The sequence below is a fragment of the Bacillus rossius genome, chromosome 7, assembly GCF_032445375.1.
Source record: "Bacillus rossius redtenbacheri isolate Brsri chromosome 7, Brsri_v3, whole genome shotgun sequence".
Lineage (NCBI taxonomy): Eukaryota > Metazoa > Arthropoda > Insecta > Phasmatodea > Bacillidae > Bacillus > Bacillus rossius.
Genome location: NC_086335.1, coordinates 17,382,844 through 17,410,700, shown reverse-complemented (window position 1 = coordinate 17,410,700; position 27,857 = coordinate 17,382,844). Strand labels below are relative to the sequence as shown.

Genomic DNA, 27,857 nt, shown 5'->3' with positions numbered 1-27,857 from the left:
GTGCTATGCTAAAATTCAAATAATTATACCTTAGTGCAGCTTCTGCCATTGGTCCATTGTTAATCTGGAGGACTGAGGGCCGATTAGAGACCCTCACTCATAGAAGTGTCGAATCACAGGCCACCCAGTCGAGACGACTCACAAGTCAGCAGCCCATGAACAGTTGGCTTTTGCCCGTGTGTGTACATAGAGGATATTGGAGTCTATCCTGGAGTTCATTGAACCCGCGAATTTTTCCGGTCTCTACATATAGCCTTCTTCATTGAGAATACAATGACTAGATGAGCCCGGATCACGAGGACGGCTATTGCAAACACTGCAGAGTGGTTCGTGGCACATCCTGCTCTGAGCGGTGCCACGCCCGTGGCTTGTAGGGGCTGCCCGTCTCAGGCGGAACTCCACTCGTGGATGAGCGTGTTTCATCAGCGGAGAGGCTTTCACCAAAAATTAATGATTCAAGCTTCTGCTGCCTGACAGATATTTTAACTTCGCTGAAAATTAGTGGCAGAGGAAAAGAAATCCAGTTCATTTGCTAACAAACCAATGAAACCCTGCCACATAAATGTTCAGAATGATTTGCCGGTTCCGATGCAGCAGTTTTAACACCTTTACAGACATATTTCTCTGAGATGTCACATATTCCAAATGAATGGAATGGTTACAGAACCACACATACATTTTCCCCCACTGTTAATTGTTTAAATGTCAACTGTGGAAAGTTATAACCTAAAGAAGCTGAGTTATCTCACTGGATGTTGCCCGAAGGCCGTAGCACTCGCACACACACACTCATTGCTCACTAACTGTGCAATGTGGTGACTCATTGCACACTTAGTGTGCAATGTGGTGGAGGGAGAGCCCCTTATAAAGGTCTAGTCTTTGTCCGGGACCCCAGGACCCGTTGACGTCACACTTGTTTACAAACACTGTTGACAGGAAAACACCGACAGTGGCAGAAAGTTACCTTAGAGAACTGTCCTATTTGAGACAAACTACAAAGGCACAGACAATATTATACTAACGCTTAACGTGACGCATATTAATTTCTTACAAGTTTGGTTTTCCAGATGTTTAGAAACCTTTATTTCTTTGAGGTCTCATCGCCCGAAATCTCTCCGTGCAAAACCACGCTACTCAAAATCATCTACCATAAGGCGCATGTATTAATCGAGAAGAAAAATCTGATCCTTCACTACTCTGCAGTTAGGTATGCCTGCTCTAGCAATGGTTCTCTTGTAAATGGCGGCCGTGTACAGGAGAAGCCACTGTCCTGTTTGGGCGGGCTAGTCACGGCGCGTTTGCTTCCGCAGCTGATGGCCACGATAAACTTGCAGTTAGTTGACATAAACCTGAAATAAACCCAGCCAACCACGAAACACAGTCAGTTACTAGAAAGATTTAAAACACAGCTGTTTTGAAAATCTTTACGCGACAAATATATGGCCATATCTAACATCTAATACGCTCTCTCTCTCTCTCTTAACTGTTGATGTAAATTTTGAATACAAAACTGCGCAATATAGTAGCGATAAGGGTGAAACTGGTGTGTCCTATCATTATCTCACCACCCCGATGTGCTAGACAATGACCATTTATTCTGGCTGTCTCGTCAGAACTTATGACTATGTCGCAGGTGGGATTCACGAAAATTATTATATAATAGGAACCTGTCCAGTGCGTGATATCAAACCATGAATTCCATGAAGCTGCGACACTGTTCTCGACGCAAGGGGCGGGCCCAGTTAGGTTGATGTAGGCTTGGGTTAAATGAGTAGACGTCCAGCAAATGGAATGTGGGAGTGATGTGTGCGCGACCACTGGCGCGAAGCGAAGCGAAGAGAAGAGAGGAGAAGCGAGGCGCCGCGACTAGGTGTCCGCCTACTGCCGAGAGACGAAGAGGCGAAGGCGGTCAAGCATACAGCAGGGATCTCTTGATTCGCGCTACTGCTTAGGGGAAAGTGAGGGAATAGGCACACCTTAAAGTAAAAGCCTACAATTTGGTTAAATAACAACATATTGAGCTGTAATTGCAGTAGTGTACCCTGCACTTTATTAATGCTATTCTTGTATGTAAAACTTGTACGGATTTTACAGTTAGTACTTCAGTGGCTGTTCAGAAACTATTCTTACCACAATAAGTCTTTTTACCCGCAACTTCTGGTAAAATGACACATTTCTGGCAATACGACGCATTACAAAAAATTGTTTAAAAGACACTAAATTTAATTATAGAAATAACGTTATTAATATTAAGTAAAGTTACGAATGTTCAATAATTTAAAGAGTGTTAAATGTAATAGGAAAGTTTTTCAATCCTTTATTCAATTATAATTTTTGGCGTTGTTTAAAAAAAATATTACTACAGGCTGATTGTGATTAAAAATTATATGTCATAATAACTGTTGCTCAGACTTAGCAAATATACATCAAATAGATGAAATTCCCAATAAAAACAATTATTATTCAAGAATAATACTAAAATCAAGTACAATATAGCATCATAAAAACATAATTTATTGGCAAGGGAAAATTATTTCATATCTTTACACACTAAAATATATAAACACGAAGTTTTACTAGAACTATTCTAGGGCAGACCATTTTAAAATGTATTAGAAAGTTTAAATACCTGCAGTTTAATAACAGATAACTGGCAAGTATTTATTGACGTTATACTTATTTAGACACGTAATGAAAAAAATATGACAGTGGATTTTTACGATTAGCGCTCACCATGCAACGAAATTTAAATAAGATGGAAAAAGACACAAACAAAAAAAAAAGGCTACTTCCAATTAAAAATTACATGTGTACCTTTATATCTTATATTTTAGTGATTGATATTGATTACTGATCCACATCATTTAAAAAAAAGTATTTATTTATTGTTAATATTAGTTATATAAATTGTGTTTATAAATTGTTTCAAGTGTATTTTCAAGTGTCTTTATGTAAGAGGTGTTAAGGTATATTTATTTAAGCGTGTTATGAAAAAAATTATGAAAATGAATATGTACGATGCGCGCTCAGCGTACAACAAAAATTGACGAGATAAAAAACGGCTACATACACATAAGAATTATGTTTGTGCTTTTAAACCATACAATTCAATGATTGATGACTTATTTAAATAAAAACTTTTATTTATTGTAATTATTAGAGATATATATTTTTTAAATAATTTTTTTTCAAATGTATTGACATAACAAATATTTAAGGTTATTTTTGCGGAAGGTTTTTATTTTACCTACTTTCAGAGACGTAAATTTAAAGAAATCCAATACAAATAAAGGTTTTTTATATGGTTATTCTGATACAAAATTAATACCCGCATTATTAGATAGCTGTTGTTTACCAAGGAGAGATCCATTCGTGCAGTTAAAAACACGTGTCTAAAACCGCACACGTACAACGCAGTGCCAGCCCGGTTCTAAGGCTCGTTCAAAACGTGGTGAAGGAACCTTCTATAGATCAGGTAGAAATGATTCCACCACAAACATAAGAAAGAACGACTCGGTTACCCTGATATGCTAAGACATGTTTTTGGGTAACTAGTACATACACAGCTTACGAGCAGGTGCACGACTGCCCTCACCCCCCTTGAGTAATACTGCCACATTCGATGGTTGACAGGCCTGACAATTATCTCCTCATGCAGGCTGACATCGCTACATAGATCGTAGATTTTACCTAAGCATGTAGCCTGTACACTGGAAATATATGTGTATTATTTATTTCTACTATCTCACGTCACTCATTTTATCCTTTTACTTAAATACACATGTATGTAAACTCTCAGTTTATTAATAATGCCAAAGAAGTATAACTTCTAACGCGTGTACATAAGTAAACAATTTTTTTAAATACTTAACCAATTTCCATTGCCAAATATTCCCTCTACCCTCGCATATGTATAAATATGCGTGTATGTGTTTTTTTGCTTAGTTTTTAGATTATTGTTTTAATATTTAAATAATATCCTTTTTGGCCTAGATATTTAAGACGTTTAGACATTGATATGGGGTTCCACTTGTATTGCAATTATTCATCATTTAACCTTTAGTTCTTTGTTCAGCGTTATTTCAGACTTAGATTGAGCCCTCTATCTTATTTTTTGTCTTTCCTTGCTGAATGTAATGTTTATTTTTTCTTCTTTTAGAATCGTTTGTAGTACAAATTTAATATTTTAGTGCTGATTTAATTAATTATTAATTTATAAGTAAATTTTATAAAGATGGGGGCTTGAAAAAAAAAATCGTGACCTTACATTATTCTACAGTGATTCGGAATCATGATGAAAAATCCTGAAAGAAAATCTCGGATTATTAAAATGGTTCCCTGTTAAAATTGAAACATTTCTACTGCTATAAATTAAAACTTTACTTGATTATTTCAAGGGATTCATCGTTTGTCCACAAAGATCGACTATCTTCACTTTATTTTACCATTTTTTTCATTTTTATACTGGTGGTATTTTCCGGATCATAGTGAATTCATGCACAATGTATAAATTGTTAATGGATTCTACTAAAGTATTCCATATAATCATGGAACATATAGGATGCATTGTGTCGCAGTGAAGGGCCGAACAGCCCCGAAAGTGTTCCGAGGATGCCGAGGATACCCAGTCGCGCCGCTTGCAACGCGCCTCGCCCTTCGCTGGTCCTCCCGACTGTTCTCCTCGCCTCGCCCTTCGCTGGTCCTCCAGACTGTTCTCCTAGCCTCGCCCTTCGCTGGTCCTCCTGACTGATCTCCTCGCCTCGCCCTTCGCTGGTCCTCCAGACTGTTCTCCTCGCCTCGCCCTTCGCTGGTCCTCCAGACTGTTCTCCTCGCCCCGCCCTTCGCTGGTCCTCCAGACCTCCTGGCCTCGCCTTTCGCTGGTCCTCCAGACTGTTCTCCTCGCCTCACCCTTCGCTGGTCCTCCAGACTGTTCTCCTCGCCCTGCCCTTCGCTGGTCCTCCAGACTGTTCTCCTCGCCTCGCCCTTCGCTGGTCCTCCTGACTGTTCTCCTCGCCTCGCCCTTCGCTGGTCCTCCAGACTGTTCTCCTCGCCTCGCCCTTCGCTGGTCCTCCAGACTGTTCTCCTCGCCTCGCCCTTCGCTGGTCCTCCAGACTGTTCTCCTCGCCTCGCCCTTCGCTGGTCCTCCTGACTGTTCTCCTCGCCTCGCCCTTCGCTGGTCCTCCAGACTGATCTCCTCGCCCTGCCCTTCGCTGGTCCTCCAGACTGTTCTCCTCGCCTCGCCCTTCGCTGGTCCTCCAGACTGTTCTCCTCGCCTCGCCCTTCGCTGGTCCTACAGACTGTTCTCCTCGCCTCGCCCTTCGCTGGTCCTCCAGACTGTTCTCCTCGCCTCGCCCTTCGCTGGTCCTCCAGACCTCCTGGCCTCGCCTTTCGCTGGTCCTCCAGACTGTTCTCCTCGCCTCACCCTTCGCTGGTCCTCCAGACTGTTCTCCTCGCCCTGCCCTTCGCTGGTCCTCCAGACTGTTCTCCTCGCCTCGCCCTTCGCTGGTCCTCCAGACTGTTCTCCTCGCCTCGCCCTTCGCTGGTCCTCCTGACTGTTCTCCTCGCCTCGCCCTTCGCTGGTCCTCCTGACTGTTCTCCTCGCCTCGCCCTTCGCTGGTCCTCCAGACTGTTCTCCTCGCCTCGCCCTTCGCTGGTCCTCCAGACTGTTCTCCTCGCCTCGCCCTTCGCTGGTCCTACAGACTGTTCTCCTCGCCTCGCCCTTCGCTGGTCCTCCAGACTGTTCTCCTCGCCTCGCCCTTCGCTGGTCCTCCAGACCTCCTGGCCTCGCCTTTCGCTGGTCCTCCAGACTGTTCTCCTCGCCTCACCCTTCGCTGGTCCTCCAGACTGTTCTCCTCGCCCTGCCCTTCGCTGGTCCTCCAGACTGTTCTCCTCGCCTCGCCCTTCGCTGGTCCTCCAGACTGTTCTCCTCGCCTCGCCCTTCGCTGGTCCTCCTGACTGTTCTCCTCGCCTCGCCCTTCGCTGGTCCTCCTGACTGTTCTCCTCGCCTCGCCCTTCGCTGGTCCTCCAGACTGTTCTCCTCGCCTCGCCCTTCGCTGGTCCTCCAGACTGTTCTCCTCGCCTCGCCCTTCGCTGGTCCTCCAGACCTCCTGGCCTCGCCTTTCGCTGGTCCTCCAGACTGTTCTCCTCGCCTCGCCCTTCGCTGGTCCTCCAGACTGTTCTCCTCGCCTCGCCCTTCGCTGGTCCTCCTGACTGTTCTCCTCGCCTCGCCCTTCGCTGGTCCTCCAGACTGTTCTCCTCGCCTCGCCCTTCGCTGGTCCTCCTGACTGTTCTCCTCGCCTCGCCCTTCGCTGGTCCTCCAGACTGTTCTCCTCGCCCCGCCCTTCGCTGGTCCTCCAGACCTCCTGGCCTCGCCTTTCGCTGGTCCTCCAGACAGTTCTCCTCGCCTCGCCCTTCGCTGGTCCTCCTGACTGTTCTCCTCGCCTAGCCCTTCGCTGGTCCTCCAGACTGTTCTCCTCGCCTCGCCCTTCGCTGGTCCTCCTGACTGTTCTCCTCGCCTCGCCCTTCGCTGGTCCTCCAGACTGTTCTCCTCGCCCCGCCCTTCGCTGGTCCTCCAGACCTCCTGGCCTCGCCTTTCGCTGGTCCTCCAGACTGTTCTCCTCGCCTCACCCTTCGCTGGTCCTCCAGACTGTTCTCCTCGCCTCGCCCTTCGCTGGTCCTCCAGACTGTTCTCCTCGCCTCGACCTTCGCTGGTCCTCCTGACTGTTCTCCTCGCCTCGCCCTTCGCTGGTCCTCCAGACTGTTCTCCTCGCCTCGCCCTTCGCTGGTCCTCCAGACTGTTCTCCTCGCCTCGCCCTTCGATGGTCCTCCAGACTGTTCTCCTCGCCTCGCCCTTCGCTGGTCCTCCAGACCTCCTGGCCTCGCCTTTCGCTGGTCCTCCAGACTGTTCTCCTCGCCTCACCCTTCGCTGGTCCTCCAGACTGTTCTCCTCGCCCTGCCCTTCGCTGGTCCTCCAGACTGTTCTCCTCGCCTCGCCCTTCGCTGGTCCTCCAGACTGTTCTCCTCGCCTCGCCCTTCGCTGGTCCTCCAGACTGTTCTCCTCGCCCCGCCCTTCGCTGGTCCTCCAGACTGTTCTCCTCGCCTCGCCCTTCGCTGGTCCTCCAGACTGTTCTCCTAGCCTAGCCCTTCGCTGGTCCTCCAGACTGTTCTCCTAGCCCCGCCCTTCGCTGGTCCTCCAGACTGTTCTCCTCGCCTCGCCCTTCGCTGGTCCTCCAGACTGTTCTCCTCGCCTCGCCCTTCGCTGGTCCTCCAGACTGTTCTCCTCGCCTCGCCCTTCGCTGGTCCTCCAGACTGTTCTCCTCGCCCTGCCCTTCGCTGGTCCTCCAGACTGTTCTCCTCGCCCCGCCCTTCGCTGGTCCTCCAGACTGTTCTCCTCGCCTCGCCCTTCGCTGGTCCTCCAGACTGTTCTCCTCGCCTCGCCCTTCGCTGGTCCTCCAGACTGTTCTCCTCGCCTCGCCCTTCGCTGGTCCTCCAGACTGTTCTCCTCGCCTCGCCCTTCGCTGGTCCTCCAGACTGTTCTCCTCGCCTCGCCCTTCGCTGGTCCTCCAGACTGTTCTCCTCGCCTCGCCCTTCGCTGGTCCTCCAGACTGTTCTCCTCGCCTCGCTTCGCTTCGCCCCGCCTGCAGTGGGCGTGTGTGACCTGCTATCGCGGAGTGATACACTGGACTGCATCACACAGGACCAAGTTTAGAAATATGGTGTCCTGAAATCGTCTGGGCCAATGATACGATATCGCCTGTCTACGTGTCATTGTCGATTTTTTCTGAATACCGCTGAAACGGGCAGTGAATTTCTGTCCCTACGAACTTAACTTTCAATGAGATGTTAATCTATATTAAAAAAAATCTTTTATTTGGTATTAAGTTCATGGTTACTTCTAGGATATTTTAAAGAATTATTTTTTTTAAATTAGACCTTATCTTATAGGTTGTTTGAATTATCTACAAACAAAAATCACAGTAAAAATTTTATTTTGTGACTATTATGCAGTTCATATAATTAAAAATTTTATGGTGAATATAGTTATTACCTTTTACAATCGAGAAAAAAATGTAAGCGTGGACTCCATGTGTGATAGACGTGAAACGTCTTGCATATTTGGTAAAGAGATAAATTATTAATATTTTTTTTATTTGCAAAGGGATAATAAATATGAATGGTACGTATGCGGGTATGATCTCAAATGGAATAATGCCTTTTCCGCGCCCTGTATTCTCGCATCCGTTCACTGGCAATTTTTGGGGCCTCTTTTGGCAGTTAAATCCCACGTTGCCTTTGATAATACCTCTTATCGACTTCTGCCTTTTTATTATTTTTAGGCATGATGTTAAATCAAAATCTCTATCTGAATAAAATGAAAGAACATAAAAAACTCTAATCGATCATAGATTACACTATTCTATCACTTTAGATATTTTAAGTCACTGTGTTCATACACTAAAAGTAAATTACACTTATAAAGTTAATCTTTAAGTCCATACATTTTTTAAAAATTTTCAATTAACTGTTTACATTAAAATAAATTATACTTATAAAGTTCATTCCACAAATATATAACACTTTTCCGCACAAATAAATACTTGGATAGATACTTTAAATAATATAAATATGGTAAAGTCAATCGTTAGCTGTTACGAAAACTGAGTAATACAGAAACACAAGCAGCGTTACGAGAATTCCGTAGCATCACTGCTGCGTCATTGGTAGTTCTCACCTGCCGTTCCCTCTTCTGGCCGTTACATCTCACATAAAGCATGCTCCGTTACAGTACCTTGCCATTTTCCCATTCGATTGCTATAGCATTCGTTGGAGTGGCTTCGCCGCTGACGCACTCACCTCGTATACCAGTTCCCCCACCACGTATCTAACTATTCCCCTCATGCGACCGGAATTTTCAAAACGCTCGAAAATTGAAGCCAAGAAGTTGTACTTAAAAATTTAGTTGTCACGTCAAAAATTGTAGAAAATGTCTCGTTACATAATTTGTATGAATGTATTGAAAATAAACAGCGATTTTAACATAACATTTGAGAGCATGCTATTTCTGGAGCATATTTCAGGCATTTGGTTCGTTGATGCACTCACCGCAGTGTTGAGAGAAGGCGATTTACAACTGCAGGCCGGCCATAAGGTGGTTCGTTTGAAACGCCTCTCAGCCCTAGCGTGTTGCCGACAGGGCGTGGGCGGGACTACCCGAGGGATTGGGGGGGGGGGGGGGGAGGGAGAGGTCATTACCGGTATTGCCGTGTTCATGTAGCCATGAAAACTCGGAGCGTATGTCGACCAGTCAGTTCAACTCGCCCCGACACCTCAATCAGCCGCCTTTATTGCCGACTGTGGCCCTGCGACCTGCTTTACACCACCACCTTTCACGGATCGCCTGGATGGCCACGACTTGGACTGCGCTCCATATCCCGCCTCACACGTTCACGTTCCCTGACCCGCTCGTGTGGAGACCGTCTAGTGTGTGAAGCACCGCACACCGTTAACTGTTGGCCTCAGTTCTTAAAGAAAACAACGTTTTTCAATATAACATTGTTTTTCTTAAAGTAGCTCTAAATGTAATTAAAATAACTCCATTTGTTTCTTTACTTACTCCTACATTAGTTGCATATCGATTTAAGCATCTTTCATCGATCTACTGCAGCTACGAACAAAATTAATTATATTGAAAAAAATATTGTCTTGAAAGGTGTCGAGATTATAACGTGCGCTCTGTAGCAAGATGTGCTTGCTTTTGTCTTTCAGTATAACCTCAGTAGTGTAATTATAGTGAGTCTGGTGCAATGTATTTCTTATGGGACTAAAAATTGATCGTTCGATGGCTTGTTGGCTTGCCAATTATGAGTCTTCGAATATGTATGGGCGTTTCTGTCGCTGTATGCCTATGATCGGAACCTCGGTGGCCATCTTGGATGACTTAACATCCAACATTTTAAAATCCACCATTTTGAAAATCTGTAATTATTTAGCTATAAATTCGGAAAAAAATCCAAAATTCATCAAGCAATTAGCTCATTAAAATAATTACTGTTTCGATTGAATTATGTCCTTGGTTCGAACCTTCATCCATGCAAAAATTGTAATTTCAGGCAAGGAAATAATATTTTTTAAATAAGATGTGGTGAAAAATCCTAAACAAAACCACGAAATAAACCAAAATTTTTGACTGTTTTCTTGGCTTATGTTGAGTAAACCGTTATATATATGTATCGAACTATGGTTTTTAAGACTTTAAATTGCATTGCGACATGGGCTCCAATATGGATAAGTCTCCTTAGTTCAAGAGAATGGTTTGCAAAGAAACGTTACACGATCCCATGAACGATGAGTGGGCCTACCACAACTAGTCAAAAAGGTGCCTCGCCTTCAGTTTTGACGTGCCCAGCAGAAGCACGCTACAAGAGACCGTGCCAGCACTAGCTGTCTCCGAGTGCTTGTTTGTCTCCTGACGGCTTCCGCTGGACAAACAGCGAGACAGCGGGACAGCGAGACACCGGGGGAAGACGGTAGGTGTTTGGAGTCGCCGTTTACGGCCGCGAGAGCGCGCGCTGTATTAATATTTGTCTCGGCGCGCGGCTGATATACTGCCTGGGAGGGCGGCGGGGTTGTTAGGTTGTTAGAGAGCTCTTGTGAAGGGGGAGGAGGTATGACGGCCTCCAAGTAAACTGCGCTTGTGTGCGTCTCCACGTGTCTCACTGCTCACACGTGGCGTGCGGCGAGGCGCTGCTGGACAATCAGAACTATTCGGTGTGCTTTAGTATCTTTGAAACATATCATTTAGAAACACACAAGATAGAGTTTTCTAACCTATGCCTGTGATAATTTGAGAGTTTTAAGTTGTGTGTTTCTAAGTTATATTATCTTTCTAAGTCGTATGTTTCTAAGCTGCGTGTTTCTAATTTACGATGTTTCTAAACTGTGCATTTCTAATTTATGATGTTTCTAAGTTGCGTATTGAAATGTTATGACGTTTATAGGTTATGTGGTTCGGCGTTGCATGTTTTTGAGTCTAAGTTATGTTCATTATCACTTGTGAAAGTTATACGTTATGTGAATTTTTTCGGGAATTTTATATTATAGGCCTAACTCTTTAAAGACGGTTGTTTGTAAGTTATAGGTTGAGCCTAAATAATTTAACAAAATAAAAAAAAAACCATTTGACATTCATTTTAATCTGAACGAAGTTGTGAATTTTTACCAGTACAATTCTTATTCTTACTCAAAGAAAATTTAATATATATCTATTTCATTTCCCCTTTAAAAAAATATAATTAAAATATACATATCATGTATTTTTTTGTGTTTTACCAATAAATAGAATTTATGAGACATAATAAAATGGAACGATGAGAAAATACAGATATTTGTTTTGTCGTGCAGAATAAGAATTATTCCGTGCTGATTTCAACTATACACAACCAGTTGCACTGTTTTCGGAAACTGTAATTTTACTTCTAACGGGAACTTTGAAAGAAACTAAATTTATTTATTGCACACCCTGCATGCCAGACATAAGCACATTGCCTCGATAGCTTCTCTGCGAGCCAATGTATTGTGCATACATCCTCATGACCAGTCGCACCAGCCATCGGCCAACGAGTCCTTCATTTTGGTCGCTATGGGGCTCGTGACGTCAACCCTAGCAGCCGGCCAGCATAGAATACGATCGATTCCAAAACCATAATCAATTAAACACTAAAAATGAATAAAATTTTCAATCTGAAATATTAATAACAAGAGATAATGTATATAAAAATTGATAGTGCGTAAATAATTTAAAAATTAAACAAAGCTTTAAAGTGAAAAATATAATATGATAGAGTTACCAACTATTATATTTCTATTATGGCCAGGTGGCACACCCGATAATTTTCTTTGTTCTCGAGAACTCCGGTGAAGTCATGGTCACAGGCATAACTCTAGAGAGTTACAAATGTATTACAAAATAAATATCTTTAACAGAAAAAGCGCATGTAGTCATGTGCACTGTGTGAGTTATATTCAAATATTCACTTAATTGTTTTAATTCATCGCTGGTAAAGCTCGCTGAAAATCTCATGACTGATCAGTTGGAAATCACCTTTTAAATGTTTCCAGATCAAACACAGTTTGAGTTACCTAAGAGCAAAGGAGTCTTCCCTTTGACTTTTTACAATCAATACAACAATTGCAGACCACCTCGCTACCTCTAAGAAAGCATTCCATAATGTAATGAGTGACCAGGAAGCGAGTTATCTGGACTACACTCACTCCCAATACTTATGGGGCATATTACATTAAACCACATTGAAAGAGCATGTAACTTACTTTGTTCTAAAAGTGGACACTTGTTTGCTGGCTGATATATTCGAGTCATTTCGTTCTGCTTGTTTACACTATTATTAATTAGATCCTGCACAATATATAACCACGCCCTCACTCGCATAGAATGGTCTTCTCAGTAAAATGAGTGCGCGACTTAGCTCATAACAAATCCAGACAAATTCTTCTTAGAGTCCACGGTATGTGGAGGTATAAAAAATGTAAGTCGTTGCCATGCGAATATTTACGTGTCCAATCACCACCCGAACATTATGCCCTCTTAAATTTATGTTATTTTGATGTAAATGCATTGTATGCTCACACAATTTTGGAAAAATTTCCTGTGAACAATTTCCAATGGATACTAAGAGATGAATATGCGAGTTGGGATTTCAGCACCATAGACATATAAAGTAATACATCTTCTTTCATTGAAGTGGATTTTTCCTTTCCTGATGATTGTCACGACTGCCCATCAGATCTGTCTCTGGCTCCCGAGAATGTCCTACCGCCAAATGGGTGTATGAGTAAACTACTTTTATTATCGGGTGCCACAGTAATAATTAATGATTACTGCACTCTTAAATGTAAAAATGAAACTAACATGGCGGCACTGCACTCTAGCAGACGATAATAAAATTGAGGCCTCCAGTAGACGATAACAAAATGGCATTCATGACGTCATACTAGCTTTCGATATATACCTTGGCATTAGTGGTGGGAGGTCAGTCTGCCGGCGATCTCTGTGGAGGAAGGATCCATCTTTTAATTTTCATTTTTGCCCTCACCTTGTTCGAAACGAGTACCAAAATGCGTTTTTTAAAGAGTTTATTATTATATATAATTTGATTAATGAAATCTTTAATATATTTTTAATTTTTTCCCGATTTTCTAGATAAATAATTACGAATTTGAAAGATGGCGTCCGTAACGAAAATTGCAGCGGTTACGTCATAATTCAAGATGTCAGGTGTAATGTAAGAAATGTTTATTACATTTGTTACTGTATATTAATAATAAATTACATGTTTACACTCGTCGGGAATTGAACCAAGGACCGAAATCGGTTAAGTAACTAAACATTAGAAATAAGAAATTTTGAAATTTTTTGAAATGTTTTCGTAATTTTTTGATAATAAATTAAAGAATTTTTATTTTATGGTTAAGGTAAAGGCCCTGTTATGAGCGACTTAGGGCGCCTTGACTTTAGGAGTCTTAAGCCAATTTTAGGAATTTTTGTTCTTTATAAGGCAAAAAGGTGTTTTAAGGTTTTTCGAATTACGATTTTTGAATTTTGGAATTTTTGAGGAATAAAACGGAAAATTTTCCCTGAAAACGCGAATTTTTACCTTGAAATAGAGAAATTTTTTATTTTTTCAAATTGTTTTAGATAATTTGGCTGATTTTTTTTTCTTAAAAAAACTGGACATTTTGGCGGATTTTGGGGAAATATTAGGGTGATTTGGGCAAATTTTGTCACATTTTGAAGTTCAAGGTCAAAGTCAAGGGTTAAGGTCATCCAAGATGGTCGCCGTGACGTCACAATACAAGATGGCGGTCGGCACCAACCGGCAATTCCTGCGGAAAGCCTTGACCCGGATTGTACACTACTCACCATTACGGATGTATGATCGCCAAGTTGTAAAAGGTAAAATCGTTAATAAACATAAATTTATAAATATGTTTTATACTTCTTAGAATTTACTTGACTATATTTATTTTGTTTATACGTTATATTGAATTTTAAGAAATTTCTCTTTTTAACTTTCATCTTTATAAAACTAAATTAATGTTTCTTAGGTTATATTTTATATATTTATTTCTCAGTTATTATGCATTTACAAATGTTTACAATCGTCAAAATACCGCATGTAATTTGAAGTGACTAGATGCACTCACATACAAGCTTGCTTTCGTGAGTGCTAAATTTCCTGGTTAATTGAGTGAATATTGTTAACGAATTGTAAAAAAGGGAAATAAATTATTATTATTATTTCGTTCATTGAAAATTATGTTCAAAACCGTAAGTGTTTTCTAGTAATTCTTTAGCAATCCCAAGTCCCAACACCAAAACGTTTCCACTCAGAATACTAAATTCCTACACACTTATATTGGTTTTATTAAATCCACTGAAGTAAGCATTTTGCGAAAACTGCCAACCATAATCGCAGTCGTGACAGTTTTCCGAGTCTCTTGGTCGCTGGGGGGAACTTCTGGCGTCATCGGACATAGCCATGACAGCGGCGACAAGTGGACTTAGGGCGGTATTCCAAGACGTTCGGGTGAGGTGCCTTGTTGGTATCCAACCGTAACCTAACTCGCGGGCCGTATTCCAGAACGTGTCTAAACCGAGTCCCAGTAAGGAATCGAATTAGCAACAATTTTAATGAACTTTGTCCTGTTTAGTGTAAATAGTGCAGTGCTTGAAGAGAAGAACAAAACTGTCACGTTGGCCAGCCTGCCTGAAAGTTGAGGAATTTTCGGTTATACAGGTGGTCCACCTGGCGCCCGGAAGTGACGTGTTTCTACAGTCAGTTTTTTTTTGTTGGTACCTAATGGTCGGTAAAACGTGTCATGTCGTTGCAGTGCAATCCGATTAAAATTGTGAAATCATTGGTGGTTAGTTTTGAATAATGCGCGCCATATTGTTGGTGAACGAACAGTGTCCTGCGCGAGGCTGTAAAATGATTTCAACGCATTCTAGCGGACGTTTTACAACCCTCGATAAAATTGTTACGGCAAAAATCCTAGAAATAGCAGCACCAGCGCACAAAAACAGAACCACCTATCTAATATTCTCACATAGGTACATTTTAAGTTGTGATTACTTCTTGTTATGACCACATACATGTCATGCAGGTCATTTAGGCACACTAACACGATTGGTACGTCCATCTATGATCCAAAAGGGAAAATATATTAGTTAATGACGCCATACGCGGGTCCGTCACCTGAACAAAATCAACGAAAAAGTAAGCCCTGCGCATGCGTGGAACTTAGGCAACAGATCGGCCACATGTAATTACACCAAAATCCGTTCCCTATAAATAAGGTACCTCCAGTGTCAGGAATACAGTTAGGGTAGAGTTGTAGCATGTTCAGCACCGGCCCTAGGGACCGGGCAGGCGGTCTGCCGCATGCCATCGGCTGGCTGGCGGGTGGAGCGGGGAGTCATTATTCACGGGATGTTGGCGCTATCTTTTTGTCCGCGATCACGCCGCCGCCGACGCGGTCGCCTCGCCTGCAGGCGGCTGCGAGTGGCGGCGGCTCGTAAACAAGTGACTGCCGGGGTCTGGCAGAGTAGCTTCTCCTCCCCCTGTCCACTCCCACACGCATGGGCTCTCGGCGGCGTCTAGGGCCGCGACCCATTCGCCTCAAGTGCACACTGCCAGTTCTTGTCCCCGGAGGGCTGTTCCAACTGCAGATCAGGTATGCGAGCATACAAGTAAACGCATGTGTTTACTTCGGGAAGCCTACCATCCACAAAGCCTTGTCAACACACGGGAAGCCTACGACTCACTCGTTCTTCTGGACATACCCGAATACTCACGTTGGCAATCCTTCTTTTCACAGACGAGAGAGCCAAACCCGAAGTTCATGCTCACTTTTCACAGCTATCCTAACGAAATCAACCGTCCACAATGTTTTAAAGTATTTATAATGTAGCTAACCTAACCTAATTGACCATTAGTTATCATGAGTTGTATATTTATTTACAATGAACAAAAAAAAACAACCGAAGATGCACGATCGGGCGTTAGGCTCCCTCGTCTGTTGAAAGAAGGCTTGCCAACGTGAGTATTACGGTATGTCCAGAAGGACGAGTGAATCGTAGGCTTCCCTCAACACACGCGATTTTTTTTTAACTTCGTGTATTTTTATTTCTGTGTGCCATCTTAGTTATTGGTATACTGCATTTGTTTGGTGAAATTCAGTGAAATTGAAGGAAGTCGCATGGACATAAAGGTGTACCCAAGTTGCTTCCGTCTGTGGGGGATGTCGTTTACGAAAGTTCACAATGCCAAAGGGAAACCTTATAGAATTAACTTTTTAGTGAATTTTAAAAAATGTGGAAAGTATTTTAATAAAATTCCTTGTCGAAATGCAGGTCCAAAGTCGATGTTTAGAATTTTTTTCAAGTATTTTTCATTTTCATCGAAGCCATTTCATTTCATTTAATAGTTATAAATTCCGATATGCAAATGGGATAACTCGATAGTCAACTTATCTGCTCCAGTAACGAATTCTAGTGGCGGGTACATGTGTGATTCTCTTTTAGAAATGTAGTTAAAAACACACTTTGCGCATATTCATCACGCTCGACATTATTTTAAATAATTCTACAGTTGTTACATATCATTATCGTGTACTGAAAGACCAGCTCACAAATTTTTTTAAGTTGAAAAAATATACAGGTAGGACTATAAATATTATAAACGAAAAAAAAATATTAAAATGAAAGTATGTCATATCACCTAAAACATGACGCTACGCGACAGTTTCTGAAGTCCCTGTTATTTCTGAGGCAATGTGCTTGCAAGCACACTAGGGCCCCACGCATGGCGGTGCCTGCGTTAATGTATAGGCGAACGTTAAAAAGGGCAATTACATGTAAGTTCAAAAAAGCCCAAGTTACACGAAGGGCTTTATATTTGGGCTTCTTGAAGAGCCATTGTGAGTTGTATGTCTTGCGTATTTTCAGTAAAGATACATTGCCATTTTGAAAAGCGTCTTGTAGGTTACATTTCTGTAAAATATTTAAGGTATTAATAGTTTCATAGTATAATGTTCTCTTTATATTTCACTGGGTTTTATAACTTACATAGAAATATCTACATATGCTTATAAGGATGCTTAACAAACTCACATACACACATATATTTTTTGATCGTAACAAAGTTATAATATTAAAGTGGGTTGTTAAAATTCGTGTCTTAAAGAATAAGTGTACAGAATTTCTTCTTTTTTTTGATAAACAAATTTATTGAAAGTACATCACACTAATATCATATATGCGAACTTTTGTAATTAAGTGTGTATATTTGTTAACCACACCCGAAGCGCTGAACGGATTTGGATGAGATTTGGCACACAGTTAGATCATAACCTGGGTTAACACATATGCCACATATTACTATGGATTTTATCCCTAATAAAGTCCAAAAGGGTTTTATTCATTTTTCTAATAGAAAATCATAGGTCATAGACATACAGTGTGTGTCATTTCTCTATGTCTGCCATACGGTCTTACATACAGTAAGGTCTGACCACTTCCTTTCCTTCTCCTTGGTGAGACCCGTCCACTTAGTGGAGCTGGCGGCGGCTAGCAAACTAACGGCGCTAATAACAGCTATCTCTTGCTCTAACAATTGATTTTGTATGGGTTTTAAATTAAGCTTATTTTGTTATTTATTGTAGGTTATATGTAATTGTTATTGGGAAACCTTCTTTTCACAGACGAGAGAGCCAAACGCCCGATCGTGCATCTTCGGTTGTTTTTTGTTCATTGTAAATAAATGTGGCGGTGTTGATAAAAGGAAAGACCATAAACAAGGCAACGGTATTTATTTGTATGCCGCCATATTTTTCGTTTGCCGTGTGTCCGTAAATGTTTATTTTGGACAACTCATAACTAATGGTCAATTAGGTTAGGTTAGCTACATTATAAATACTTTAAAACATTGTGGACGGTTGATTTAGTTAGGATAGCTACATTAAAGATACTGTGAAATCATGTAAACGGTTTACTAGCGCTGGATAGCTACATATTAAAAAGTTATTTGCTAAGCAACCATAAAATGATTCTACAGTATTTTTAATGTAGCGATACTTACCTAATATAACAAACCATCCACAATGTTTTAAAGTACTATTTATAATGTAGCTAACCTATCCTAATCGACCGCAAAATTTAATGCCACACCGGTTTATACAATGAGATATAACGGCGTATGACGTATGTGTAAGCTACATCCAAAAAAAAAAAAAACACCTTTTGTGGTACGGGAGAAAAAAAAGCGAGCATGAACTTCGGGGAACTTCGAGTGTGGCTCTCTCGTTTGTGAAATGAAGGCTTCCCAATGTTATAAGTGACTTGAATATATATATTTTTATCGTGATTCGACACATCAAGAGGGGTCACTTCATTCACAACAGAGAAGAATTAAGCAGGCGGTGAAAAAAAATTCTTAAAAACCATAGCAAGTCATATATATATATAAGTTCTAAGCAAATTGTTGATTAATATAGGCCGTAAAATAATTAAAAGTTATAACAGATTATGTCGTGCAATGCAATTAATTGACATTTTTTTAGTATTATTTAACTGACTGCAGGTGAAACCGCGGGGTGCAGCTATATATTTAATTAAACTAAAATTCAACAACCGGTACACGCCTGAGAAGCTGGAAGGTAAGTGAAGTATGCGGGGTCACACGTACATAACTGTAAACATTAATTAGACAACAGCTTAATTAACTCTATATTTCTCTTTCTTGCTATGATCGAATCTCACGTGTGGAGCATTTAAGTACATCTGAACATTGTAATATACTTTTTTTAAGACATTCATATCAAAAACAGCGGCACAGAATCATACTTGTATCATAGCCGTACCCCAACTGGCCGATCAGGTAGAAATAAATGGCCACGTGACACGATTTACTTTAATAAATTGTGACGTAATTAGTATCTTTGATTTTAATATTGTGGATACATTGAATGATACAATTGTTTAAAATACAAAATTACGAAATCACGACGTTGATTTTAACCTAGAATATAAAAAAAAATTATGAAAGTTTTTTTTCTGATTTTAAACTTATAATTAAGCGTCACCAAGAAAATAAAACAATAATTTGCATTTAAACGTAATACTTATGTTAAAAGTTATTTTCACGAATACTTCAATTAAATATTTTTCAGTGAAATTAAATATGTAGTTTGGTCTAAGGTACTTTTGAGGTAATTAATTTCCGTATTTAAAAATTACACTAGATTTTAAATAAAATCCAACGTTTATCTATTTTTAATGTTTTTTCAAACATTAGAGTTTTGTTGTGAATGCAAAACTTTTTAATGATGGATGAACTTGAACTTTACAGAATCGTAAATTAATAATCAATGATTGACCAAGAAAACAGGGTCTTAGTTAGAAGATGTACCCACTAAAGTTGACAACACGATAAAATAAGTGAATTCGTATTCATAAGTCTTACCGATTTAATGAAACTTGTTTAAACATCTTTATTCACCACTGTATGTCAATATGTACAGCAAAATAGCAGAACTAGGTTCATGGTTAGAGACAGTTAAGTTTTGTTAGAAGTGTTCTATAGTCACACCTTGCAATCACTTGAACACATTTTTGTAAATATGGCAAAGAATAATTTTTTAAAATAATAAAAATAATGGTTATTTTAAATATAGTTTAATGTTTTAAGCACAGCACTGCAAGTTTTTTTAAACAAATTCCTTAAAAAAAATTCTTTTCATTTTCAGTTACCTCGAAAATAAACGTTTTAATATAAAATCCCAACATTTAGGCCAAATTAACCAAAACATATAGAGTATGGTAACATAATTATATGTTTCTTTGTCTACACAATACTATTGTTTATTTTCGTGCGAGACTCCACACAGTCGAAGTGGTATTCTGTATATTTCATGATAAGTCACCTTTCCCTTGAACCTTGTAAGACTCCGTAACGGAGTTACTGTAACAGCAATACACAAGGCCACACTGAATGATTTTATCAAAACTTGTCCTAATCAGAAGTTAAATGTTTCTATTATTTATCAGTGTAGACGTTATCATCATAACATTGTGAATCATCCTTTCTGTGAGTCAACAAATAAATTTTAATTTAAAACTTTTTATGGATATAAACAATGCAATAGCGTGTGTCCATAAAAATGTTTGAAATCATTATTCTCTATTGTAAAAATCTTTCAAAGAAAACATAATTATATCAAACATTAAAGTATTATAAATTGTATATTATCTACTAAATATGCACAACACAGAACTGACTTTAGTTTTAGATTTTCAGCATACGCTTTAACACTTAATTATAAAAAAAAACACTTATAGCTTTTGATGCTGAACATAAGGCAGTGTAGGCAGGGGATGTTTCCCCTTCTTCCAAAATACTAAAAAAAAAAAAAATATCATTCAAACCAACAAATGGATAAATATTTGAAAGTAAACAGCGGGCAAAGTAATTCTTCCGATCCCCCTCCCCCCTGCCTTTCCACCACCCAACCATGAAAGTAAATTATGTGCACGCCTTTGAACAGTAGTGCAAAGTTTGGTAAGTTCTATATATGTTGAAAATCACAAAAAAAAATTGTTTGAAAAGTATGGAGGGGAAAGTAGATGGAGGTAATTCCCTTCAAAGACACCAAATTATTTTACAGCTGACATATTATTCAATGTTCTTTACTTATAAGAATGAATTAAGAAAGCAAATTGTTTTAGATATGAATGGGTAAACGTTAAATGAGCATCGGTGGTTTGATCATGCTAAGTATCTACATTAGGTCTTTTTTTTTTCATTGTTAAACTGTGTTTTTTATCAGTGCCAGGGTACATGATAGATAATTAGCATATTTTAAATTGTAGGAATTCCGCTCGAAAGACGTTATCCAGTACAGCGACATAACTCATAGAGGTGTTTGATTAAGATCTAATGAGATATTTATACAAAGTATACATTGCGATGGTGAAAGCTCTACAAGTTTGTTTTAAGCAATTTTTTTACTTCAGAAAATAAATAAATCATAAGCAAAGTTGTTAAAAAGAACTATTTTAAAAATGCGAGCCGAAAAGTAACATAGAATTTAATAAAATTCTGATAACTAGGAGTGAAGAAAGTGTGAACAAAATTTGCTTTCCTATTGTAAAATAACTTCGGAAGTATCAGAATAGTAACCTCATAGCCTTATTTGCGAGTAAGCTTACACTACTGTGAAAACACCTCACTGATGACCTATGAGGCTACAGCAAGAATTGTCACCATAACATTTAGAAAAATGTGTGTAAAAGTTTATCATTAATATTAAAGAATTTATGCACAGCTTAGCTTATTGTAATAGGTATATCATCATGCTTCTTAACACTAAACCACTTAATATTGGTTAAGGTAGAAGCTTTAGAAAAGAATCAAATATATTGTTACGATTTATAATGTGAGGAGAACTGGGTCCATAAGGGATAGTAGGTACAATTAAGTTTTTATTACAGTTTTATTGATTACTAATATTTACATCAATAATAAATAATTGTACTTTAAAATTTCCAATCACAAATAACCGGCACTTAAAAATGTATATTCAAGTCACTCAATGTCTGTCAAGTTCCGCAGTTCGCACTCCTCACTGAAGCTAGGCTCAACAGTGGTTCACTCCTTACCACGCACCTGTCCACACACACAGTCTCGCGTCACACAATTGCCGCACTCTCAAGATGCAGTTGAACTCCGCGTCGCGCTACTCTCAGTTGTTGAGTGGTGGGGGGGAGGGGGGGGGGCCCTCTCACCCTCTTCGCCGATGTCGCACCTTTCTTCGCTCGGAATCCGCTCGGAACTCAATCAGAACTCTCGCGGCACTCCTGCAGTACTCGTTGCGGGACTCACCGTCTCGGAATTCTGTCACCAAAAACGCCGCAGAGGCTGGCGTCACCGCTTAAGTAGTCTGTGGTGCCCTACTGGAACCCACGAGAGCAGCTGTCACGAGTCGCGTCATCCCGGAAAAACCCGACGTCCGAATCGTCAAGAATAGCGTCGCTTGCTCACGCCACTTCACGCGGCGGCCCGTGGACTTCCCAGGGCCACTCAGCAATAGATAGCAGCGTCGAGACAGGGCGTCGCGGTGGTGTGCAGCGGGAGAGGGGGCAGCGACGACCCCTGTAATCCGGCCAGGCACGCGTGGCATGCCTCATGTCAGTGAACGCCATAAGACATGCGCATGACGCCAGTGGGCGTGCAGGGCCGCCAGCCAGCTCCGAACCTGACGCGTATCGCGGTCCTGTCTGCGTTTGTAACATTATGCATAACTTGCATTCGTCGTTTCATTAACTTTCAACAAGACCACGTAGTTGTACACCAAAATGGAAATTTATTAATTTTTGCCAAAGTGAATAATTTGTCCTTTTTCGCTCTGTGTCGGTTGGGAAACAAACATACATCAGAAACACAAATTCTTTGCCGGAGCGACGCTGTGTCAAAAAAATTGGTGATAAGTTCGCGAAACTGCACAGTACACGGAAGTCTGGCCGTTTTCCGCGCGTTCTCCTTCAACCACGGGAGCGGTCATATAAAACACTTCGAATAGCTGGCGAGAATGTAGATAACACGTGACCCCCCTCCCTCCTTTTTCAACGTCCCTCAGGCGACGCAACCGCCGTCATAAAAATACTGGGAATGCCCGCGCTAGGCGGGGCCGCTCGCTATTGGGTCGTAAATCAGGCATAGCTGCGGGGAGGGCGTGGCCAGCACACGACATCAGCGGCCTAACAGCCCATTAGGGCGGCGGCGACGCGGCCGCTTATCGCAGACGACGGCGAATGGCAAAAACACTCCCTCGCGAGGCGACGCGACGACCACTCCAACACGCGCTTGTTGAGCGAACTCCATCGCCCGCCGGCTCCGATTCCAGCGCGGCTCCAGAGGAGGGGCGCAGGGGGCGATAGCCCCTTCCGAGCCCAAATATTACTTCTTATTTCTTTGTAGGGAATATTAATGTTAACTTAAATACTTTCGTTCATGTGCTAAACTCTTCTTTCAATCAAAATTTGTACGAAAATACTAAATTTCAGTATTTGGGACCATATATTTTGTGAATATCCCAAGGGCAATGTCATGATTATTAACTGCATCCTCCTGTGTGTGAGAGCCCTGCCCGTGAGGTCTTCCTGGAGCCGCCATTGCTCCGACTCTGCCACGTCGCAAGCCCTCACTCTCTCTTTCTAACACACGCCGTCTGCCGTTGGATCCGTCCTTGTTTCTGCGCGCGCCCACCCGGGCACACACACGCTGCGCAGAGCTTCAGGAAAACAACGCGATTTCAAAACTACTCGAGATATCCGAGTGAGGTCTGTTTACGAAAAGCATTTAAGAGTTCGCCGAAAGCCGAAAAGTGCTTTTGATTTCGGAAGAAGTATCTAAACTGTATTTGTAGAAGGGTTAAAATGGCTAAAACGCATATTTTAGGTGTAATAAAACCAGTACAGATTCCTGAAATCACTTAAGGGACTTTGCATTACGCCTTCTTCTTCATTTCTCTGCCATAAATGTTACGGTCACCGCTCAAATTTCACAATTATACTGTGACAACGAGAAGACTGCGCGTCAGTTCAGAGCCTTGCGCTTAGAGGCTAAACCGTGCTAGAAGCACCAGCGAGCGTCGCGCTTATCATCCCACCTCACTAACACATATACACCCCTGACGAGGCGGGCCCCTTAAAATTGTAATTTTTGGACAAAGCATTTTTTTTTGATATTCTACAGCATCTAAATATGCATTAGGTGATATATACTTTGCATACCTAATGCTATTTTCAATTTTCGAAAAAATATTTAAAAATCTTGACTTCTTCACTGTAAACCGTTTTGAAGTACAGTATTATAAACTGTATAAAATAAAAAAATATTAACTTATAGGTGTAATAAATTAAGATTTTTTGTTAATAAATTTATGATTAAGGACGCTACCTAATAAAGCTCAAGACAAAGTCTCTTCATATATATATATATATATATATATATATATATATATATATATATTAATACGCATTTATTGAGAAATTGACACATCAAAAAGTTTATCAGCGGCAACATTTTTTGCTATTAAAGTCAGATGGTGGTCGGAAACGTGAAAGATGTTCACTATGAACGGAGTTTGTTTTTAAAATCACCATCTCAGTTTCTCGTACAGTTTTTGTGTCCGTAGCTGTGAGCGTAAGAGCGCTCTGCAATTGGGATTAGCTCCAAATTGCTGTCGTAGGAGGAAATACAGCCGCGTGTTTGGAAAATTGAGGTTCTGTCTTGCAAGCGAGATCAAACATAAAGGCTTTCTTATACAGCTATTTCTTTCAACCAAAGCGTGATCTCTGGTGACTCGTTATAGCCAAAATTCAAACGGGTTATTTATTCACATATGAGATTCTATATTCTGCCTTTATGTTGATTACATAAATATAAACTATGTTAGGTGGAACACGAAAAAAAAAAAAAAAAAAAACTCAATTGCTAAGCTACGAGGGAGGGAGCGCAAGTTTTTGTTGAGAGTATTTGAGTATTTTTCATCAAACATGAGTGTGGACAATGCGATAAAGTATGTTTCCAAAGCAATCGGTTGTTTCGAACGAATCATTCACGCCCTTAGGACAGAACTCTGTATCATGCGCGTACCATAGGTACGCCTGGTTAAGTAAAACAGAAAGAAAAGGCAAACAGAAAAATTCTCTTAAATAAATTTTCGACAACATAGTACAGAGTGGGTTACGGTGGATCGTTAAAACTTTTTTGTTTGCCAACATTCCTCCCGCTTTAAATGTTATTCTATCGAAAATGAACATTGCCGATCACTGCCAAATTTCTCTCGTACTACCCCGTGTAGTTTCCTTCACGACATGGGTTTAAGTATTTAAGTAGAGGAAACAAAGCAGATTTTATAGAACAAGGCATAATTGGGTGGCGGCATACCTACTTGAGAGAAGTGTAAAGGTTTAGGGTTTTAGGAAGGCCTGTTATCCGTGCAGATAAGTTATGGCTAAATGTGGACTCATTGTAGAATAGACATGGAAAGTCTCAACAGCTCGACAGGCAGCCATTGTAGGCCTAAGTGTAATAATTAAACATCATACAGAACTTGGCGCACGTTTTGCATTAATGCATGCAGGTAATGAGGGCGGTTTTATTCAAAACGAAGAAATTACTTCAGATGGGTATGCAAAGTGGTTTGCCGAAAAACTTTGCCAAACACTCCAGAGGGATCTGTTATTGTTTTAGATAATGCGTCATGCGATAACAGGATGTGTGAACCTATTCCCGTGCAACGATGGCGTGTGGGGGATGCTAGACAGTGGCACACGGAGAAAATCTTTCTTATTATGTCAGTATGATTAACCAGGAATTGCCACAAATTATAAAATGAGAAAGACAGGAGTATAAAAAATACAAACTTGAAGAAATAGCCAAAAACTTAGGTCGAACTGCACTTTGCTTGTCCCTATATCATTGCGAGCTCAAATCCATTTAAATTATTTAGGCTTAAGTTAAATCGTTCGTAAGACTGCATAACACAACATTAAAGACGCATTATATAAAGTCATTAACAACTCAAGGTTATGACCACATATAAAAAAGAAAATTGGACAAATAATGTATAAAAAGTTTTAAAATAACCTGGAAGAAGTTCTGTGGAGAGCTGACGAACTTCAAGATGACGAGGAATGGTTTTTGATAAGTTTAGCCTCATCCAGTCCATCCCAGTCATCTCCATCGCCACAGCCACATTCTCCTGTTCAGCCCTGCGCTACTCTTGTGGAAGCGGTAAAAACTTTGCTGAGCGGTAGCGATAGTGATTAGAAGGTATGTTATATTATTAATTACTTTATAAAGTTCACGTTACGATTAATATATGAACGTGTGTGAACATTTTCTTGTTGAAATTTAAATATAAAAAAGAAGTAATTTATTAAAATTTATAAGCGAGATGGTAAAAAATATTATAAATTACGACATGAGTTCTTAAAATCTTCTTGCGCAATTCAGAATTCCAAATTAAAACACATATCCTGAAATGAGTAATTTGTTAGAGATTCGGAAACAGCACGTGCCATAAGCCGTTTACTGCAACCTAAGAGTAAGTCGTTTTGTAACAACGGCTACTGTTTATTATGAGTTATGTTCTAAGGTTTAAATTTCAGAGACACCACAGTGTTAATGTCAAAAATTTCTTAATGAATATATTCTGCCGAATCTTGTTTTATAGCAGAAAAATTCTGTGGGATTATTTGAAATTTTATCGTTTTATAGAAAATTGTGTGTTGACATTATACAAAATAAATTTATGTATCATACACTTTAAGACCAATAAAATAATAATAATGAAAGCAAATACATCAAACCTTGAAATATATGTGTAATAAAAAAATTAAAAATAAAGTTTCATTGAAGAATTTAATAATGTGACTTATTTTTCAAAACCCGTATTAATCTCCTTACCTACTTAATTTAGGGTTTTCGAAGGAAAAAAAAATATAAGCGCTTGTCTGAAACTAGATTTGATAATATTTCTAAAGTTTATTCAGCGAAAACCATTATGATACGTTAAAATAATTGGGGTCATTGATAAATTATATTTTGCAATAATCTCATTTTTTAAATTTATTTCTGTAAGTTAATATTTAAAAAAAATGTAAAAAAAGTAAATTGAATTCTTTTTAAATGCCTTCAGAGTGGGGACCAGTTGTTGCCGGTTCAGGAGACAAACATGCAGTTGTTCCCGGTCCAGGGGACAGACATGTAGTGGTTTCCTGACCAGGGGACAGACATGTAGTGGTTGCCTGACCAGGGGACAGACATGCAGTTGTTCCCGGTCCAGGGAACTCTCGCTTCCTCTCAGCCAGTGGCGTGACGCTTGGGATGAGAGAAACTCTAATTTGCTTGCTACTGTATCCACCTCTAACCTTTGGATTTATTTTACCGTAGCTTATTTTGATAGTTTCTGCCACCTAACATTTCTGTGTAAATGGACACTCTTTGTCGAGTTCGTTAAAGGGAAAACGGCAAAGGTTTTTGAAAATCACTATAACTCTCTTCAAAAGACAAAAAAATTTATATACTGTAATACTATTGGTTTGCAGCTATGGTTGGTTTCTCACAGCTGCTCCCACACATGGTATAGGCCTACTCGTCGGGGAAGTCGCGGAAGAACGCTCTCAGCAAGGGCGCGAAGTGTCCACTCAGCGGCGCCGAGTCTCGGCCGGCGATGATGAAGATGCTCTCGCCACACGACCTGCTCTGCGCTGACCACCAGGAGGCATCGCGCGATGAATTACAATCCCCCCTCCACACCCTCCTGGCCACCACCACATTCATCACGCGCGCTCAGGGGGCCTTCGCCATCCTCCCATCCTTCATTCTGATGTTATTACTCCATTCCGTTCCATTAAATATCACCCGTGCACGGGATCTTCTTCCTTTCTTCCCTTCTTCATAGCCCGCTTCCCTCCCCCCCCCTCCCGCGGTGAGGACACACCCGCCGACTACAGACAGTCGCGCGCCGGCGGTCTGTCACGCCTTCTTCAACGAGTGTTTCCATCACGGATTATTAGAACAGACTTATAATACAACTGTTCCAGGCAAGAAGTCTATACATGGGATTAATAAAAAAAAATTGGTTGTCTGTAAAGTCAGTTTACAGACGATAGTTTAACGTCACAACGTCATAATAAAACATCGATGAAATGATTGCATACTTTTATGAATAAAATTGAATAATTTTTATTTTAATAATAAAAGAATAAATAC

At 40.5% G+C, this 27,857-nt stretch overlaps 1 protein-coding gene across 1 annotated transcript in view; it reads right to left on the bottom strand.

Moving 5' to 3' along the window:
* Nucleotides 1–27,425, bottom strand: part of LOC134534408 (caldesmon-like) — a 74,158-nt gene extending 46,733 nt beyond the window's left edge. The window contains exons 1-5 of the mRNA XM_063372873.1: nucleotides 27,238–27,425; nucleotides 7,253–7,637; nucleotides 5,900–7,168; nucleotides 5,423–5,812; nucleotides 4,625–5,391 (exon numbers count right to left, since the gene is read on the bottom strand). Of these exons, the coding sequence (XP_063228943.1) occupies nucleotides 4,625–5,391; nucleotides 5,423–5,812; nucleotides 5,900–7,168; nucleotides 7,253–7,637; nucleotides 27,238–27,425 (2,999 nt within the window). The remainder of the gene's footprint in view (nucleotides 1–4,624; nucleotides 5,392–5,422; nucleotides 5,813–5,899; nucleotides 7,169–7,252; nucleotides 7,638–27,237) is intronic.
* Between the last annotated feature and the right edge of the window lie 432 nt (nucleotides 27,426–27,857).